We start from the raw sequence: 19,399 nt of genomic DNA, 5'->3' as shown, positions 1-19,399 counted from the left end.
TGTCCATAGTTCTTCCGTTCCGAGGATCCCTGGTTACACCTGTCGGCTGGGTTACATATGCCCTGCGTTAGCCGCCGGGATCCAGGCGGGGTCGTGTTGGCGACCATGTCCAACGGGTCGTAACATCAGGTCTCCTCTCCAAGGGTCTTGTCCTCAAGACCAGCTTAAGTAGGTCGTCTGCCCTCAGGTGGGAGGGCGCCCAACTTGCTTCCTTTAATGATGCTCACATCATGTCAGGTCGCGTCAAAAAACGAAAGGTCGTTCGATCGTTCGATTCTCGTGCGGAAAAGACAAAGCAGCGCGATTCCCTCTTGAGTCTTATCTTGGGCAATCGTACCGTCATGCCTGTTTGTTCCTCCTGTGAGGTAAAGGGTTTTTCGTCGTGCGAAGCTTCTCTTTCTGATTCCTCTCGATGCGCCGAATGCGTTCGTGGCGGCAAGTCTTACTGCGACCTTCAGGGTCTCAGTGCCCAGCAACTTCGTCGGATTGGTGATCAGCATCAGAAGCTTGAGGATGCTTTGGAGAAGGCAGAAGAGGAGCGTCGTGCTCTGGACGCCAAAGTAGAGCGTCTTCGAAAGCAGAAAAAGATGTGGTTTGAAAAGATGATGCGCGCGGTGCGCCGTGGTATCGACAGTGTGGAGGAGTTAGAGCGTGTTGAGAGAGAGGAGGCAGAGGCAGAGCAGCGTCGGGTAGAACCGGTTCGTCCTTCGGCTGATTCGCCTCGTCTGCCGGTGGAGTTCACAGCGGATTGGGATACCCTGTACCCGGATGTCGCTTTGTCGCCATCCTTGTTGGCTGAGTTTGGTTTGTTGGATTCAGGGTCGGTTGTTGAGAGGCGGAGTACTCCTGAAGCGTCTCCTGGGGGTGTTGGAGGCCCTTAGTGGGTTCCTTTAGGCGGCTCTGGGGTTCCTAAACGAATGAGAGGGTGTTTATCCCGTGGCTTGTTTGATCGTGGTGGACGGATGATGGGTTGTGGTTGTCGTAGTCGAAATTGACTTTTTGGCGTTTGTTTCTCGATTCGTACTGGTGCTTGTCTTTGTTGTTCTTGTTCTTGCTGTCTCCAGTAACGTCCGAGTTCTTCCTGTGCGTTTTCGAGGCTCTGAGGTGGTTCCCATGTGTTGTCTTCGTGTCCGTATCCTTTCTACTTGACAAGGTAGCGGATACTTTTTTGTTCTTCGATGTGATCGATTATCCGTTCGACTTCGTATTCTTGTTCTGGATCTACTTTGATATAGTCCGTAGTATACGATCCCTTTGGTGCTGATTCGAGAAGTGAAATGTGAAAGACTGGATGACACTTCATGCTGTCGGGTAGTGCGAGTTTAAAGTTGACGTTGGATACCTTCTTCGTAATTTCAAAGGGTCCAAGTTTCTTGAAGTCCAACTTATCGCTTGGTCGTTTTGTTTTGATGTTGCGGCGGAGAAGGTATACACTATCCCCCTCCTTTAGAGTTGGTCCCTCAACTCTTGATTTGTTGGCGTATTTGCGCATGCGTTCGCGCACAAATTCGAGGTCTCTGGGGAGTTCCTGCTGGATCTCCTTAAGTCTGTTGATGTCTGCCACAGCTTTCAGAGCTGCTGGGCCTTGTCGAGGTTGTCCGTAGGCTGTTGGGTTGAATCTATAGTTCAGATAGAATAGTGATTCTTTTATACTTTCTCCTACTGCGCTGTTGTAGGCGAACTGGGCCATAGGTAGCAGTTGAACCCAGTTGTCTTGCTGATAGTTGACGTAGCAGCGTAGGTAGGTTTCCATGATCTGATTGATTCGTTCTGTCTGGCCATCGGTTTGCGGATGGAAAGCGGTGGACATCTTGTGGTCGGATCCTAGCTGCGAGATCAGGGATCTCCAAAACTTGGAAGTGAACAGCTTGTCTCTGTCGGATACGATTTCCTTCGGCATTCCGTGTTGGCTTACGATCACCTGCAGAAACTTGTAGGCGAGGTCTTCTGCAGTGCTAGACTCCATGTACGGGATGAAGTACGAATACTTCGTGAGTCTGTCGACGATGACGAGGACACTGTCGTAGTAGACGTTAGTCATTGGTTCTCGGGACTTAGGTAGTTTGGTGACGAAGTCCAGCGAGATAGATTCCCATGCGGTTTGCGGTACTGGGAGTGGCTGTATCTTTCCATAAGGCTGATGTCGGCTGGGTTTGCTTTTCGCACAAACCTCACAGTCCTTAATCGCTAAAGATACTTCTTGTCGTGTAGCCGTTTTGTCGTAGTGTTGGCGGATGCGTTTCCATGTCTTAGTTACGCCTTGGTGACCGTGTGCGGGTGCGGAGTGTATCTCCCTAATGGCTTCAGGAGACATCCTTCCAGGCGTGCTGGTACTGTCTCTTCTGGCCATCATTAAGAGCCTGGCTGCTGGCACAAGGTCTCCGTTTTTGTCTGTTTTGAGGATAACTCGGGTTTCCTCAGGTACCTGGACCTCGTGGTCCGGTCGTCGGCTGAGGGCGTCGGCCCTGCCGTTCTCCTTGCCCTTCCGGTAGATGATTCTGAAATTAAATTCTGACAAGAATTCGGACCATCGAATTTGTCGTTTGTTGAGATCTTTCGATGTGGTGAAGTGTGCGAGGTTCTTGTGGTCGGTGTATACTTTGACCTCGTACTTGGTCCCTGAGAGTTGCGGTCTCCATTCTTTGAATGCCTCGATAATTGCCATAAGTTCCTTGTCGTGTATCTGGTAGTTGAGTTCTGGGCCGTGTAACTTGCGTGAGAAGAAGGCGCAAGGGTGTAGTCGTCCTTCGTCGTCTCGTTGGCCTAGTTGTCCTCCTATAGCGTAGTCTGAGGAGTCGGTCTCGACTTCGAATGGTTTCTCGGGGTTTGGTATAACAAGTATTGGTTCCGATGTGACTTGTCGTTTGATCTCGTTAAAAGCTTGGTCTTGTTCCTTTTCCCATTGCCATGGGATATCTTTCTTCGAAAGTCTCGTGAGGGGGTCGTTTTTGTCTGAGTATCCTTCTAGGAATCGTCGGTAATAGTTCACGTATCCGATGAAGGATTGCACATCCTTGACGTTTTGTGGTGTTGGCCAGTCTCGTACTGCTGCGACTTTGTCTTTAGACATCTTGAGGATTCCAGGGGCTATCGTAAAGCCTAGGAATTCGACTTCTTGGGTGTGGAATTTGCTTTTTTCTGGTTCCACTAGGAGTTTGGCGTCTTGTAGTTTCCGTAGCACTTGATGTACGTGCTTTTTGTGGTCTTCCAGAGTCTTGGAGAAGATTAGGATGTCGTCGAGATAAACTACGACGAACATATCGAGGTATTCTCGTAAGACGTGGTTGATCATCGTCTGGAATGTCGCGGGTGCGTTGGTAAGTCCGAAGGGCATCACAAGGTACTCGTAATGTCCTCGGCGTGTTCGAAACGCTGTCTTCCATTCTTCACCTGATTTCATCCGGATCAGGTTATAGGCTCCTTTTAGGTCGAGTGCTGTAAACCACTGGGCTCCGTGCAGTAGATCTCGTAGTTCGGAGATGAGCGGTAGTAGGTAGCAGTTCTTGATCGTAATGTCGTTGAGTTTCCGGTAGTCGACGCAGAGTCGTAGTTTGCCGTTCTTTTTTGGTACGAACAGGATTGGGTATCCTGCTGGTGATGTGGAGGGTCTGATGTATCCCTTCTGTAGATTTTCTTCGAGGTAAGCGTCGAGTGCTTCCATTTCTTTCTGGTTGAGTCCGTAGATTGCTTCTAGCTTTGGCTCCTTCCCTTCCTTAAGGGGTATCTCGTGGTCGTAGTTGCTGTGTTCCGGGAGTCCGGTCTCGAGTTCTTCGGCGAATAGCTTCTGGTATTGCCGGTATTCTTCTGGGATAGACAGAAGTCGGTCTTCCTTGCCGATGTCTGTTGCTGATAACATCCTGGCGTTTGCATCCTTGATCCGTAGGTATGCTAGAAATCTCTTCGCTTCAGGAGTCTTGAGAGGTTCGTTTGAGGCACCGTTCCGTGGTTGCTTCTCAGTGACTGAATCCTGGTCCCAATGGAGTTGGCCTGTTCTCCAATCTATCCGTGGGTTACTGTCGTATAACCATGGTCTTCCAAGGATGACATCGTACTTGTCTCCTATCTCCGTAATATCGAAGTTCAGTCGCTTATTCCGGCCATGGATCTGCAAAGGGAGTTGCGCTGTCTCCATAGCAATGCGTCCTCCGCCGTACTGGACTTGTTCTCCTTCAACGGTGCTGAGTTCGTAGCAGTCTTCGGCTGCTTTTCTTTTCCAGGTTATCTTTCTTTCATTCACCGTTCTTGGTGATATGAAGTTTCCTTGGGCTCCGCTGTCGATCATGGCGGTAGCTGTTCTTCTGTTGAGCTGTATTTGGACTTGTACATGCTCGTGTCGTTATGTCGTAGGCGTCGTTACGCTACATAGGGACCTTGTCTAGACTGCCTGTCGTTGTCCCTTGTCTTCGGTAGGCGAGTCTAGTTTTTTGACTGCTCGTCCGTTCCTTGTTCGTCGTTTTCTTGCTGTTTCTTCCATGCTTCGTCTTTCTTGATATAGTGGACTCGGCGCTGGTCTTGGTAGCAGTGATACCACTGTATTTCTTCGTCAGAGTCCTCTCCAGAGCTGGTGTCGTCGACTGAAGCGACTTCAAAGGCGACTTCCAGTTGGGCATGTTGGCGGGCAACATCGCGAGGTGTTTCCGAGTCGTTGGGGGTGTTCTTGGTCGTTTCTAATTCGACCTGTTCTTCCAGTTCTTAGTTGATTTGGCGGATCCGTACGGGATCTCCTTGTGCATGTTGTCGTCGTTCGATGTGTGCGTCCAGCGCACCGAGTTGTCGTTGCCACATAGGGTTTTGTGAGTCCTGTTGAATCCGCTGCAGGTGGGCTTGTCGTCCTGCGTAGAGGAGGCTCAGCCTTCGCTGATTGTCTTATTCTAATTCCTCGTTGTCGTTCATACTGTCGAGCCGTTCGATTGTCTTGCGCTCGATTTTGCTGTTGCTTCTATATCCCGCAGCGAGGGTCCGTTTAGGTACGTTAGTAGTGTCGTAACCAGATCGTTCTTAAGGTTTCTGGGGGTACCATCCTGCGTGTTCCTTACTGCTAGAGTGGATATGGCAGTTGTCATCGAAGCAGGTGGTCTAATTAAGTTGTTCATGAGGGATCGTCTTCGTAGCGATACTCGCTTGTCGTTTCTCTGGTACCGGTTGGAAGCGTTCCTTCTTGGGTGACCTGCATTCGTATGCTAGGTATCCAATCTTCTGGCAGTTATAGCACTGTCTGTCTTTCTTCCAACTGTCGTTCTTTTTGTCGTTTCTCTGTGTAGCACTAAGGTCCATTGGTCCACTGTGGTGACCATAGGCAGTACTTTGTCGGGGGTTGTTCCAGTTGTTGCGGGGTCTATTGTCGTTTCGCTGGTTGTTGAACTGGTGCTGAGGCTGCCACTGGTACTTGCGTCCTGAGTTAGGGTTTTGTCGTTTTTCGCCTCTTTCCTTTCGTCGTTCGAAAAGCCGGTTGTCGATTTTGATGGCGAGTTCGGCGTACTGGAGAAAGTCGTCAGGTCGATCAATCTTGATGATCTCGTCCTTGACTTCGTCCTTTAGTCCTTGATAGAACATGAAGATCTTGGTTTCCTCGGTGAGGTCGAGTTGAACGCTAAGTTGTCGGAAATTGGCGGAGTAGTCTTTGGCGGACTTAGTCTGCTTAAGTTATGCCAGATCTCGTTCGGCTTGTCGCTTTTCGTCGGGGTCTTGGAAGAGTGACCTGAGCGCATCCTCGAATCCTTTAAAATTAGCGTAGATGTCGCGGGTCTCGGTAGTGCACTCGTCGAGGGTCTCGCATTTGAGGTATTCTTCCTGGATTGGTTCAAACCACTTGAGGGCCTTTCCTCGGAGGTAGGTGGCTGCGTGTACTACTTTTTCGGTTTCGTTAGTAAAATCTCCATAGTAAAAGTTCTAGTAGTTTTTGACCTGAATCAGGAATCCTTTGAGGGTCCCGGGGGTTCCGTCGTAGGTGACAGGCGCACTGAGCTTGAGCTTTTGTCGTCCTCCGTGGACAGGCGTGGTGACGATGTTAGCGGCGGCCCGGAGGGTGGTGATTTCCCCCTGGAGTTCCTGGATCTTCCGGAGGTTGGCGTCCCCCTTGATGTCTTCTTCCAGCTTCTTGTAGGCCTGTCCAGCGTGCTGGAGTTGCTCGTTGAGGTTTTCTATTGCTTGTCGGTTTTCGTTGACGATTTTCTGCATGTCTTTTGTCTCGGCTTCTTGTTTCTGGATTATGCGTCGGAGCTTATCGTAGCTTTCCTTGGTGAAAGAGCCATCTCCATCGGAGTCGTACTTGAGGTCCGGCATGTCGAAGTCCTCAGTGTTGGCGGGCTCCTGCGCGAGGCTCTGAGGCTGGTTGCGCGAAGAGGATGAGGATCCTGGAGTGGGTGATTTGGCAGAAGCGCGAGAAGACATCTTGTCTATACTGTTTAGTAGTTCTCAAAAGGTGACTTACTGAACAGGAGCAATCAAAGTGTTACGGCCAGCTAACTGACAGTGGGTTTGTGTTAACAGTAAGCCAGGGATTGAGAGTAGTAACAGTCGTTCCGTGGTCCTGGTCGAATAGATCGTAGATCTTCAAAGGTCTTGGTGATCAGTCAAGGCCTCAACAAGAGTCGTAGAGTAGTCGTCACTTAGGTATAGCTGAAAGTACCGGTTAGGGTAATTACAAAGTTGATTGCTGAAGAGCTATGGAAGTCTGTCCTCGAGCCCGGCTCGAGTCCATCCTATATACAAGTCCTGAACGGTCCTCCTTATCTTGGCTATGTTGGATATTTGACATATCCAACATATCCGGGAATCGGTTGGATATTTGACATATCCAACATATCCGGGGATCGGTTGGATATCTGACATATCCAACATATGATTGATTGATTGATTTATTCCTACTCGGTTATGAAGCCGCTCTTATGCCAGCAGCTATGCCCGGAAAGCGGGGTTTGGCAGGTAGCCGAAGCGTCGACAATGAACAGCGACGCCCCACTTCGCCCTGATGTTGCATCAGGGCCAGCTATCCCCAAGCTCCCCACTATGTTCTCTATTCTGTGTGTTTGTGCCCTCTGTTGAAGAAGTGTGTTGCTCTCCTGTCTGCTTTCTCGCTTTTGTGTTGCTCTCTAGAATGCTTGTTTTGCGTCCTCCTGCTTCGGTTCAGTTGGTGCTGGTAGCACCGTATCTGGTTCTTTGTACCTACAGTCTCCCCCCAGCGCTCAGCTTTGTCTCTTTGTTTTGTCCGTATCCTCCCGGACTTGTATGTGCCGTTTTCTCAGTTGCATCTGTAAATTCTTTGTTGCCTCCTGCCGGGTTCCTATGTGGCCTCTTGTTTCTTGCCTGTTGACCACTATTGCCCTCCACCACATTGGCCCAAGGGTCTTCCACGAAGCACAATGCTCCACTGACTCCGACATGTTCGATTACTGGGTATGAGAGCTCCCGCACAGATTCCGCAGACATTGTCGCGCGTTGAAGGGACACCAATCCTTCTTCGCAAAAGGGGCGACAGGGGACCAGTCTGTCTGTGGTCTGTAGTATTGTGTGGCATCGATCGTAGCATGCCTAATGCCTGGTGCTTTCTCCGTGCGGAAGGTGATACTGTTCTGTCGGACTCATCTTCGTCGTTGTGGGACGTTGCAAACTTTGTCGGGGGTGACAGGTGACCCAAAACCTGTCGGCGGCTGTTGTGTTGAAGTTGATTGTTTGGGCGCAGTCTTAGTGCTTCGTGTAGCGGCTTGTGGCTCGCCTGTGGTGGTGGTAACAGTGTTGTCTATTGATATGTCGTATTTTGCGGCTTGCTCTCAAGTTTTTCATTGTAGTCGGGGCGTGCTCTGCGGCCATCTTGGGCCCCTTTGGGACGTAGAATCAAGGCCGAGGATGGCATTGCATCGAAGGGGGCTCTGTGGCCGCGAGCACGCGTATTTGGGGCCGTTTTTGCTCCGATTTTCAAAAATTTCGTTCTCGCTGTTGTTGATGTTTTTTTTTTCCATATCCAACATATCCAGCCCGGGTTGTCCCTACCCCGCGTTATCCCCGAGGCCACGTGACTTGTCCATAGTTCTTCCGTTCCGAGGATCCCTGGTTACACCTGTCGGCTGGGTTACATATGCCCTGCGTTAGCCGCCGGGATCCAGGCGGGGTCGTGTTGGCGACCATGTCCAACGGGTCGTAACAGTTAGCCTAGAATAATTTATTATACTACCCTTCATAGCCTATATATATAGTCCGCGCATAGAGTAGTAACTTATATTACTATAATAAATAGATACTCTCTAATTTAAATTAAAAGATAAAAATAATAGTATATTACTAGTATATTAATTATATAGTTACTATATATATATTATTATTATATTATAGTATATTTACTAACTAGTTAGAAGTAGTAAATCTATTATTTTTATAAGAAGAATACTAGATGTAAGGTACTTGTTCTAAATAAGAATACTTAATTTAGTTATAATAATTATAAATAGTTATAATAAAGTTTAAGTAGTTTAATAATTCTATTAATATACTATGAAAGTTATAATATATTAATAGACTTTGAACTATTAAATTATAGTATAGTACTAATTATGTCTAACCTATAAACTATAAATAGTATTTAAATATAAATCTTATAATGTTTAAAAAGTATTTTAAACGTATTTATTACTTAAAGTATAATTTTTAAATTTCTATTATTTATTCTCTTAATATTTAGATAATCTAGACTTGTAGCTTAGTTATTAATTGTTGAATGGGCTCTCTGTACGATCGTACTGTCATAAATGTAGGGTGAACCAAAGATTCTATTTTCCGTGATTACCTTTCCTAACTAGATGTTGCCTTCCGTACGAACAGATATATCTCTGTCCATACCTAGACACGAGTCGTGCATGACAGGTAATAAACCATGATCCCTTCCTCAGACATTTAGGTGTTACAGGTGCTAGTCATGCCACCTATACACCCCTTTGCCTGTGACAGCCTTGTCGTACGGTCATGTGATTATCGTTATTCCAACATTAATATTATATTTTTATATAAGTAGAATAGTAAAATACTAGGTAAAGAATATTAATATTTAAATAGATTTAGAGGTAACCCTAAGCTTAGAGACTTTTTATACTAAAATTTATTAGAGTTACTAATAATAATTCTTTAATAAGGTAATATAATATAGATCTAAATCTTTTTTTTATAGTCTTTTAAAAGTAACTAGAAATATTAGTAAAGAGTTTTACTATTTTTTATTTTATTTTAAAACTTGACTAAATAATAAATAGTATATTACTTTAGAAACTAGAATTACATTTTGTTAAAAAAACTTCTTTTATATACTTATAAGCTACTCTAACTATTTTAGTTTATAAATTTAAAAAGATAGTATATTTTAAATTCTTAATTAATCAGTATAAGCTAATAGTTTAGTAGTCTTTATAGTATTGCGTTTGTTATTATATACTCTCTAGTCTAATACTACCTTGACTAGGCCTAGAACTTTATAAAAGACAGCCGTAGCTTGCTTCGCATGCGAAGCGTATACCCTTCCCATAACTATCCCCGGTTATTATAGAATGGAATGTCGAGTATTTCTCGCGAACGCGGTGTAACACACCATGGATGCAATGATGCCTGCGTAGCTTATCAGAACAGGGTAATTAAAGTCTTGCGCGGTAGAAAAGACTGCTGTGGTTCCAAACGACAAGACCTCGAAGAAACTCTGAGAAGCCATTTCGCTGGAAGAAAACTGCGCTCTCTGCGTTGCGGGTACTGACTATCAATGGTGTGAGTACTAGTTCATTTCATACGGCAGTGCGCTCAGTCCATAGGTTTAGAAATCTACTACCTCTTGCACAATGAATTGTATTGCGAGTTCCGAACCACAAATACCGATTCTCTTGAGGGTAATTCCAATCGCCAAGAGAATACCGGCAGTCTTGGTCCTCATGTCGGCAGTGAGGACTTTACCGGCGAACGCAGCGATGCAGACGACCTGCCATATCATGAACCACATGCCAGCCCTGACCGGTCCGAGTTTGACCATAATCGCTGGCGATATGACTGTCCCGATCAGTTCTGCAACAGTAGAAGCGATCCGTAAGGCAGCGATCTCAAACCATGAGAAACCGGTGCTCACAAGATAGGTTACAGTCTGCCCGCCGAAGAAGAGTACAGTGCAGTACAGGATGGCGTTGGAGAAGGACGCCAGGAAGACTGGAGATCTGAAATATGCCCTCCAAGGATAAATTGCGCTTAGTAACCACCACTTGCTGCTGCCCAAAGGCTGCTCGTCAATGCGATCGCTTGAGATTGTTTCGGTGTGAAATTCCATCTCCTCTCGTTCATCCTCTAAAGTCTCGTGAGTCTCATCCAGCGGTATCGAATTGAAGGCATAGAGAGCTAGTTCTGGTACCGAAACCCACATGCGACTTGTTGCGCGAAACTCAAGAAGCATAGAGCCAAGATTCGATACGAGAACTACCCAAATGGCAGCCTGCATAGACCGCAAACTCAAGAAAGAGATAACCAAGGGTGATGCAAGCTTGCTGAAAAGTTCAATTCTGCGTAAAGAAGCATTGAGTGAATGTCTGGATAGCCCTGTTATTCTTGCGACGACGATAACCCAGTCACGTTCTATCGTCACCGTAGTAGAGATCGAGCCGAGTTTCTCAGCGCAAGATAGAAATACCAAGACACCGAAGATCATGTTGCGCACAAGCAATGCCTTGGCAGAGAAGGCGGGAAGCAAAATGAAGAGCAGACACGACGTCGCGACGGAGATCCGTTGACAAGCAATGGCCAGCTGAAGCGCTCTTAGGCGGCTCAGGTTTCTTGTGGTCCTAGCAACCTCTGAGGAGAGAAGTAAGGCGGCCAGCGACCTGGCCAGGCCATAGAAGGAAATGTAGAGCAGCGTGCCTGGAATCGCCTCTGCGAGGAAGAGGACCAAGCTGAAGTCGGAGATGCGGATGCACCACGTCGAGAGTAGCTGGACCAGAAAAAATGTCCGGACGGGCTCCTTGAACCCGGCAGATTCCTGAGTCCACCGAAGAGAATGAAGCGGCTGCTCCTGCCTGGTGTGCCGGCCGGGCAGCCGGAAGTGGTTGGTCATGACGGCCGATACAAGTGCGGTTGGCTAGACTGGGCTACGTTTCTGTACAGACCAAGTAAGGTATTGCTTCTCGGCTGACAATGAGTAGAAGCACGTTGGTTATCTGGCACACATCGTTAGTGCTCAGGCAGACGCGGCCACGGACGTATTACTCGCGCCATTGGAGAATCTGCAATTCAAGTATGTGCCGGGGTCGCAGAGCAGGTTTGAGCATGTTTAACGCCGACCCGCTCCGTTCCTGTGCCATGGTTTGGAGTGTTGCCCTAGGAATGCGACACTCTTCAAAAAGCAACCCTTTACAACTAAGTGCCCAGGGCGGAGTATATGCGCCTAGCTAACCCTAGGAATCACCTTTGTTACGGAACAAAATGGCAGCCGTCAGAATGCTTCAGTATCCTAGCGATTGCGCATGGACTTACAAAATCGGACCAGCAAGCAGAGATTCTGCTACCCCGGACATCATCGGCTAATCATGTAATCAATCATCTCTTGGTTTCAGACTCTGACTTACATAAGCAAACCGGCGGAACACCGGGTAAACACTAATAGCATCCTACGGATGGGTTAACACACTTCAGGAGGAACTCACCCAATATTATCCGACTTATTCCTTTGATTAATCAGAAGATAGGTAGTATACTTTCTTAGAATTTCTCTATGAAGAGGAGGATAAGATGGATTAATTAGAAAGAGAGGCATCGAGCTTACGCCCTATTTTAACCGCACCCAAGTGCAACAACCTCCCACTTTGGTGAGAAACAAAAAGAAGTGGGACAGGCCACAAGCCGCTGGAAGTCCCGCCGGCGGACTAGCCACAACGCCACAGCGCCACACATTCGTCAAGCCGTGTGTGGCTGATTCGCCTAATTGAGAGCTCCTGCCCGTTTCCCTAGCAACGCCTTCCGTATCGCGTTGATTGATTTTGAAGAAAGTCGCGACGATCAACGTCATCGAAGCAATTACTCGTTGGCCAAAACTCCCCACATTACAACACCCAAGATCGATTTACATCCATTTCATCTGTCTTTATCTGCCACAATTGCCCGAGTCTTGTCCATCGAATGGAACCTCACGACCGCATCCTGACCTGGATCTCTGGATTGCAAGCGTCGACTATCCCCACCTCGGTGCCCTGCAACAACGTCGTGAACCCGCGCAAAGGACGACGTTCATCCCTTGCCAAACAAGACACGGTCGGCCGCCGTCTCCTTTCGCCTCCGAACAGCGTCGAGTCCTGCCAGAGAAAGCACTACATGGCCACCGCAAATACTGAAGACGGCGACATCGCACATATACCGGGTAGCCCCGTCGATGGAACTTCCCCCAACCCCAAACGAGCCCGTGTCGACCACCACCTCGAAGACATGGACGCTGATCCGACCCCAAGGGTCCTCCGTACGGTTGCCACCTCTCACGTACAAGACTCACGAGACAATACCCAGTTGTCGTCTTACGACGCCGACAGTTTAACGTCAGCGTCCTTGGCTAGCAGCGCCCAAAGCGATACTGCCCTCTCTTTCCGATCCTCGCCCAGTAAGAGCAAGAAGCGCTCTCGGCGGTCAAGCCCTCGAAAACAAAGCATGCTCATGGTCATGGAGGATGCCATTCGTCCTACGAGCTTCGGAGGTCCCGTCGACCCGCCCGAGGCTCTCGACGCAATCGTAACCGGCATTGACAAACTCGCGAGCGGCGCGGCCATTATTTCACATACTGCCAAGGTTAGACTTGCAAGCAATCCGTGCCTTTCACGTTCTAAGCCCCCAGTGACATCCGTTGCTGACTGTTTCGCGCCCAGGAATCTGTTCAAGAAGAGGCCAGAGCAAATCGTCGAGTGTTCAGATGGGTCGAGGACCGATCTTTTACCGACTCCTTGTCGTCTTCCACCTCTGATCGCCACAGCCTAGGCCCGACGCCTTCCGTGTCCGAGGTGAAGAGGATATGGTCAAACGCTGATGACTGCTACGAATTCCAGCATTTCGAAAGCCAATGGAATTGCGCCGTCCACCATCAGATCCTCTTCGCCGCCTTCGGACATTCCAGCAGCCTAGGCTTCTGCAGCGTGTAAGTCCACGAAAGTCCCTACATGCCCTCCTTCCCTCTACCTCCTCCTCGATAGCGTTTGTTCTGACAAAATGCAGCACCGGCGTCCAGATCCATCCCAACTACGCCCGAGGCAGCAAAGTATCGCACCACAATAAGAAGGTGGACTTTTGCGTCTTTGTGAACCGGGAGTCGCCCCGTCTTACCGCGGCCGCGTTGCTATCACCTTTTCAGTCCGTTAACCATACCGATTATCCGCCGCTCCTCCGTCGTCCCATCGCCATCTCCATCGAGACTAAGACGCCAGGGGACAAGTGGACTGAAGCCGTGAACCAAATGTCCGCCTGGCTGATTGCCCAGTGGGATGCTCTTGACGACATGGTCGCCCGCGCGCAAGCCCTGGACGGCGACGTAGCTGCCTTCAATGCTCCGCCTTCCCCCTCCCCTGGCGCCGCTAGACCCTCGCCAGCAGCGGCCACGGGACTGGCCTTCCTCCCCGGCGTCATTGTGCAAGGACACGAGTGGTACTTCATCGCCATTACCAGAGCGGCAGCAGACGGATATACTCGGCGATGGGAGAAGGTGCTCATCGGCTCCACGCAGTCCACCGAGGGGGTCTACAAGATCGTGGCTGTCCTGCAACTACTAGGACGCTGGGTCGAGGACCAGTATTGGCCTTGGTTCCAGCGCAATGTCCTTGGCCAGAATGACAGCCACGTTCCGGGCTGATGAGCCTTGTTGTCGTGCTGTGGCTAGGCGATGATCTTCTGTATACGTCGGCATCAAACGACGTTGAAGGTACGGTCGAAACCACAGAAAAGAGACGTCAAACAGAAGGCCGGAAAGAACTTACCATGAGTATGGTGTTATGGACCAAATTATGTCGCGTCGTGCCGTGCCGTAGTGCGCCGAATCAACTCTCCTGAAAACGGGGCCTCCCAAGAGGATTTTGAGCTCTGACTGCGTTGCTTAGTGCTGGTCTTTGAAGTGGAAAGCACCAACACGAACCGTAGGCGCCGGGAGGCCTCGCTTCCCACGTGGGTAGGTCTTTTGCTCCTCGATTGGGGATCGGAACGGCTCTTACCGATCGTCGAAGGCAGCCGCTAAATCAATCGCTGCGGACCTCGTGGTCCTAGCCGTTTTCCCCCGTCTTCATCGAACCCATCCAACAGAGTATCTATATGGTTGTTGCCGTGGACGCAGTCTTGGGGGATATCTGAGAACCTCCAGGCACCCTTCCGACGCCCACTTTTCTCCAGTCATGAAGGAGGCAACGGAGGCGGTACTTGGAACAAGCTCCAGGGTTTTATGCCGGGCCGCGAGATGTGAATATGTCATTACCTTTTGTCAGGCGTAGCCGTCTTGTGACAGCAGTTCTTAGGGATGTTGGCTGAGAGGCGATGTTGGTAGCTAAGTGAACCTTGCACCATACGCTTCAAGGTAATTGGATCTTAGCGCCATGTATATTCTGCTCAAGCCCCAGGATAGATCACATAGAACCGGGGGAGGAGTGTTTTTCTGTCTGCACCAACTGCTTGACGTGGTGAGCCTGCAGGGTTCTGGCGTACCATTGGCAACAGCTTCTTTCTGTAGACCTTACGACGAGATGATGAGATGGGTCAGTCATGTGGTCTCGGAGGAGTACAAATGAGGCATCACAATTTGTAGGACAAGATATGAAGCCGGAACAGGTTCAGCGCATCAATATTTAGTATGAGAAGCTATTGAGTGTAAAGCTTGGTACTTTGGCTTGTCTCTGTTACACTCTCTCAAACCAAATCCGCCTGAAGTGTTTGCATCCGTTCGTGAGATGACTGTCCTTGCTGCCGAGGGGCCGCCCTTGTCGTCTCTCCTGTGATAGAGATCGTGAACCCGCATCTACGACATAACAGACCGGCATCGCCTTTATCTATCTACAGCTCCCAGCCTCCCGGCGTCTTATCGACAAGGCCGCGAGATCGCACTGGCGATACAATGTGGAGCTGCATGAACGCGTGCTGATGTAGGTCACAACCGGCCGGACACAGCGGATCGCGGGACGTTGACCAGATTCAGCTGTTAAGAACGCGGTCTCTCTCTCTCCCCTCCGGCGTCAAGTTGCATCATCGACACTAACCAACCGCTGCGACACACCATCTCCTATATCTGTGCGAGGAGAATTTTCAAAGAAGCCGTTACCCTCGCTCGCAACTCGCAGTCCTCATTTCCACCTCTATTCTACCTCGTTTAGCTATATCTGAACCTCCCATGTACCCCGCACCCTTACGTACGAAGTCTTGGATATTTCAAGCATATGAGACTAGACCGGAGAGCCCTTGTTGCTACGCACTGTAATGAATAAACAGAAAGGTACTTGACGAAGAGGAAGATGCTAGCCTTGCTAATCTTACCCAATGCTTCATCCGTGCCTACTTCGTCCGTGTCTAGGGTGATAATGCTGATCCCAAGCGAGTTCGGACAAACCGAACCGCCGACCGCGATTTGTGACTTGACAATGGACCCGTGGACTCTCTGTGAACATCCGCCGTAGAATTGTAGCCCACGTGTATCTCCTGTCCCTTTTCTGTTCCTGTTTGGCCTCGCTGTGCCACTCTGTCGTGTCGTTTCCCTTCTACTTAAAGCAAACCTACGATAGATGTGGCCTACTACGCTATGCATGCGTACAGCGTCTAGTCGACGGCGTATGAACGCCATCTTTGTGTTATTGCTACCTTGTCTTTCTTTTCTTATACTTTATCAGTCTCCTTTCTCGCAGACCACTATTAAAGATTTATGCTAATGGGCCAGGTAAAAGTCTTCAATTAGAAGAGGCTATATGCAACACGGATAGACGGATTTTGGGATCTAGTATCGAGTGAATATTTGAATGTTCAGCAAGACCTTGCTACTCATGGTTGGAGAGACAGACGAATTCTTGATTATGCAAACCAGATACATCATTCTGACTTTCATTCCAAACACATGTATGAATCCTATTTTACACAACACCCGAAGAACTTGAGCCAGCCAAGAACACACAAAAAGTCATACATCATCGCCACATAGAGCATGGTGAACGACTACATAGGCCTTTTAAAAGCAGAAAAAGCAGAAGAGCAAGGCGTGCCCGGTTGAGGTTCTTATCCAACATCACATTAACCATTACAGCCGGTGCTTGAGCCTTTATCGACGTGTGTTGGATTCTTTCTCGAGCTTCTTGTTCTGACTGAAGCCAAGCGTTCGCTTGGTCATTCAGACATACTCAAATCCCACGGCATAACCAACCATTGGGTGATGGCAGCCGCTGGTCACGTTGGCAATTCGGCTCTCGCGACACTCTCCCTAAAGCGTCCATAACCTACAGACGTCGCCCGAGAACGCCATGTCACCTCCGTACATCCTACTGCTAGTATCTCCGCTTACCTTTCACTTCCTCCCAGTATCGCCGCCGGCGTTCCTGCATCACGTCAAGATCGGCGATGTTAAAGTTTCGGTGCGGAGAGTGAGAGACGCCGCAACGAAAGCGCAAATACTATGCGTTATGGGCTCCTTTATTATGAACGGCACCAAGATGGCCTTCATTGCCATGTGAAGTCTAATTTCAGAGTCAAAAGTCCACACACAAAATACGTGCTGAAGCAGTACTGCCCAAGCTCCCAAAGTTAGACTTACAGCCCATGGACAAGCTCAAGATACCGATTCATGAGATGTTTTTTGCCTACGTCGTCGACATTCTACCGAAGCCGTACGCTAGCGAGGTGACTAAGATGCTGTGTCTCAAGGTAGCAGATCTGGCGCTTGCCAATACGGCGCTCACGCAGCTCAAGATTAAGAAGATCAACTGCCACAGGTTCATGGACGAGAGGGATATGGCGAACAAGGACGCAGTCATCGAGGCGGGGGTGTAAAGCTTTATCATAGGTGTGGATGAGAACAACAAAACCCGCGTCACGCTTAATTATGCTGTCGTCACGCCCAAGATAGCGGCCAATGTGATCAGACCGAAGGACGCAGATGCCAGTACGGACAGCAAGCCAAAAACTGATGAGGCTAACGCCAACAATGGAAAGTATTTGGGCCTAAGCTAGACGATGACTCGACAAAGCAGCTGCCAGCGAATGCCGACGACCCGGACGTGCCCAAGCCACCGTTAGACGAGTATATAAATGCAGCAAGTTCCGTGCCAACGTATGGGAGACGATCGGGCAAGGCCAGCAGAAACAAGCTGCGGGACAACTCCAAGTCACAATGTGAAGGAGATGGAGACTTGGGGCTCCGATTCTGACCCTAGATGGCTTGAGAAAGTTGACAATGACAAAGACATCCTGGTTTACTTCATCTCCAGTTCTGGCTACTCCATCACCGACTAACACTGATGCCCCGAGAACCACAGCGTCAGTCAGTACCGCCTCGGCTGCGGGTAGTAACGCTGATGCACAGTCCCCAACCCACACCAAGAGCCGGTCTCAGCAGGTAGACGACAGACTACAGTGACGTTTTTAACCCTGATGATGTTTCCGACTTGGAGCTCAAGAATAGGAAAAGGCGAAACGCGATTCAGCCAGCAAGCAGCACGCCAAAGCAGGTGATGCCTTTCAAGAAAGACACGCAATACTTTCTGTTCAACATGGGAGTCACGTACGAAGACAACACGCCAACGTTCTATCTCAACGCCATGGTTATCTTGAGCGTCCTTCACGTCTCGGTGGTCACTGGCGTATGAATAGCCGTAAACTCTGACCGATAGACGGTCCAGCCTAAGGAGGGCAAGGAGAATGAGCCCCTTTTTGATGAGATTAAGGCTACGCGAGTCCATGGAAGGCTCAAGGGCCCTGTGATAGCATACAACAAGCTTCCGCTAACATTTGTCGGAGCTGGCTTCCTCATGGAGGAGACGGCATTTGTGATGAGACCAGAGAGAAATGATGACGAGTTCCGCGAAGTTCTTGGCGGGATGCGACTAGTAACCAGTTACTATCGACGATGATGAATCACTATACGTCAATTCAAGAACTAGTTGATATCGATATAGCAGAAAAGCAAAGAACCAAAACAAGGTCTGCGATGGTAGACAGTGTCAACGCTTACCGAACACACCCTCTTGCTACGTCGAGCCACTCTTTTATACATTTTCTAGTCTGATTGCTATTTGCCTAGTTAGGTACAAGGTCAGACTCTTTGTCGACTGTAGCAGGACCACAAAGAGCAGGTTAGGGCAAGCCATAATGATCTCATTCGCGCAGCCAACGACAAGCTGGAGCCGAACATATGGCTCCAGCGGGTAGGGTGGGCAGAGCATCTAGGCGGATTACTCATCAGCCAGCCCTGCGAAACCATGGCCCCGATTCGGGCGGCCGAGGAGGATGTGTTGCAGGTGATGTAGACTTAGTTCAATGAGGTCTTTGAGCAGGTAAGGGCCATGCTGAAACCCAACAAGGTCGGCCACGCGATTTTGTTTGAGGTCCACCGGAAGGAAGCCCACGTCAAGCCGATCAGACCGTTTACTAATCGTATGGAGGAGGACACTGGGCGTGGTACAAAGACGTCTGAAGGGTCTTATTGTACGTGTGGTCCCGGACACAGAAGTTCCCGGATGACAAGAGGTCGTTGTACCGGCTTAAGGAGAGGCAGTGCTATACATGGGACGAGTTCGAGCAGTTGGTCGAGGACGCCGTGTGCAGGGATGGTGAGGCGCCGTCAGACGCACTCCGGCAGGCAGCGCTGAACATGCTCGCCAGTATGTTCAACCACCAGCTCAGGAAAGGGCATCAAGACAACGCTTTTGTGAGCGGTTAGCAGTCACTGGCATCCGGGCCGATGGCGGCTGGGGCGACATCACGGACTACACGACTAAGTACTCAGTCATTATCAATGTCGCACGCATGTTGGTTGTTTTTAGGACATGGACGGAGAGGCTAGACGACGTTACACGTCTAGCCACCATATGAGCGAGGAGACGGCCGACGAAAGCGTACAGGGTCCCTATGCTTATATACCAAGGATGGTATGGAGGTTTATGACCCGTACGTCCGGGGCCCCTGAGGCCGAGCCGACGCCGATGGACTGGATTCTCGACACACGGACGTACGGGATGCACATTCAGTACAACACACCGGCTACTAGCGCAATCGACTAGGTAGGTGAACGCGTATCGTATCGGCGCGTAAGGTTCACTATGGACAAGCTATCGAACATGCTCTGCGGCGGCGTCAATAAGGCTAGGCTGCTACTATCGCAGCGAACGATAGTTACAGACTGTATGATAGGCGGAGGCAAGTATAACATCCTAGAAGGATACTATAGCTAGTTAGGGGA

The 19,399-nt window shown here is 49.3% G+C and overlaps 6 protein-coding genes across 6 annotated transcripts; 4 read left to right on the top strand and 2 right to left on the bottom strand.

Moving 5' to 3' along the window:
• Positions 1-71: 71 nt before the first annotated feature.
• On the top strand, positions 72-881 carry CTRU02_215176 (uncharacterized protein; the record flags this gene model as incomplete). The annotated part of the gene is made up of 2 exons (XM_036732465.2): positions 72-168; positions 238-881. Coding segments are annotated over 2 exons (741 nt in total), but the record flags the coding sequence as incomplete, so codon positions are not given.
• A 5,008-nt stretch (positions 882-5,889) lies between these two features.
• On the bottom strand, positions 5,890-6,390 carry CTRU02_215175 (reverse transcriptase domain protein; the record flags this gene model as incomplete). The annotated part of the gene is made up of 2 exons (XM_070206392.1): positions 5,890-6,197; positions 6,252-6,390. 2 exons carry the CDS (start codon positions 6,388-6,390, stop codon positions 5,890-5,892), a joined length of 447 nt encoding a protein of 148 aa, XP_070059951.1.
• A 3,133-nt stretch (positions 6,391-9,523) lies between these two features.
• CTRU02_215174 (Solute carrier family 40 member 1) lies at positions 9,524-11,065 on the bottom strand (the record flags this gene model as incomplete). Its single annotated transcript, XM_036732463.1, has 2 exons — positions 9,524-9,730; positions 9,803-11,065. The coding sequence occupies 2 exons, from the start codon at positions 11,063-11,065 to the stop codon at positions 9,524-9,526; spliced, it is 1,470 nt and encodes a 489-aa protein (XP_036575820.1).
• A 1,061-nt stretch (positions 11,066-12,126) lies between these two features.
• Positions 12,127-13,834, top strand: CTRU02_215173 (uncharacterized protein; the record flags this gene model as incomplete). The annotated part of the gene is made up of 3 exons (XM_036732462.1): positions 12,127-12,783; positions 12,861-13,126; positions 13,204-13,834. The coding sequence occupies 3 exons, from the start codon at positions 12,127-12,129 to the stop codon at positions 13,832-13,834; spliced, it is 1,554 nt and encodes a 517-aa protein (XP_036575819.1).
• Positions 13,835-16,761: 2,927 nt separating this feature from the next.
• On the top strand, positions 16,762-16,992 carry CTRU02_215172 (uncharacterized protein; the record flags this gene model as incomplete). The annotated part of the gene is made up of 1 exon (XM_070206391.1): positions 16,762-16,992. One exon carries the CDS (start codon positions 16,762-16,764, stop codon positions 16,990-16,992), a length of 231 nt encoding a protein of 76 aa, XP_070059950.1.
• A 719-nt stretch (positions 16,993-17,711) lies between these two features.
• On the top strand, positions 17,712-19,220 carry CTRU02_215171 (uncharacterized protein; the record flags this gene model as incomplete). The annotated part of the gene is made up of 5 exons (XM_070206390.1): positions 17,712-17,801; positions 18,279-18,365; positions 18,668-18,821; positions 18,881-18,968; positions 19,022-19,220. The coding sequence occupies 5 exons, from the start codon at positions 17,712-17,714 to the stop codon at positions 19,218-19,220; spliced, it is 618 nt and encodes a 205-aa protein (XP_070059949.1).
• Positions 19,221-19,399: the final 179 nt, after the last annotated feature.

Source organism: Colletotrichum truncatum, assembly GCF_014235925.2.
Source record: "Colletotrichum truncatum strain CMES1059 chromosome Unknown Contig_0013, whole genome shotgun sequence".
NCBI lineage: Eukaryota > Fungi > Ascomycota > Sordariomycetes > Glomerellales > Glomerellaceae > Colletotrichum > Colletotrichum truncatum.
The sequence above is the reverse complement of the archived record's forward strand: the minus strand, read 5'-3'. Positions and strand labels throughout refer to the sequence as shown.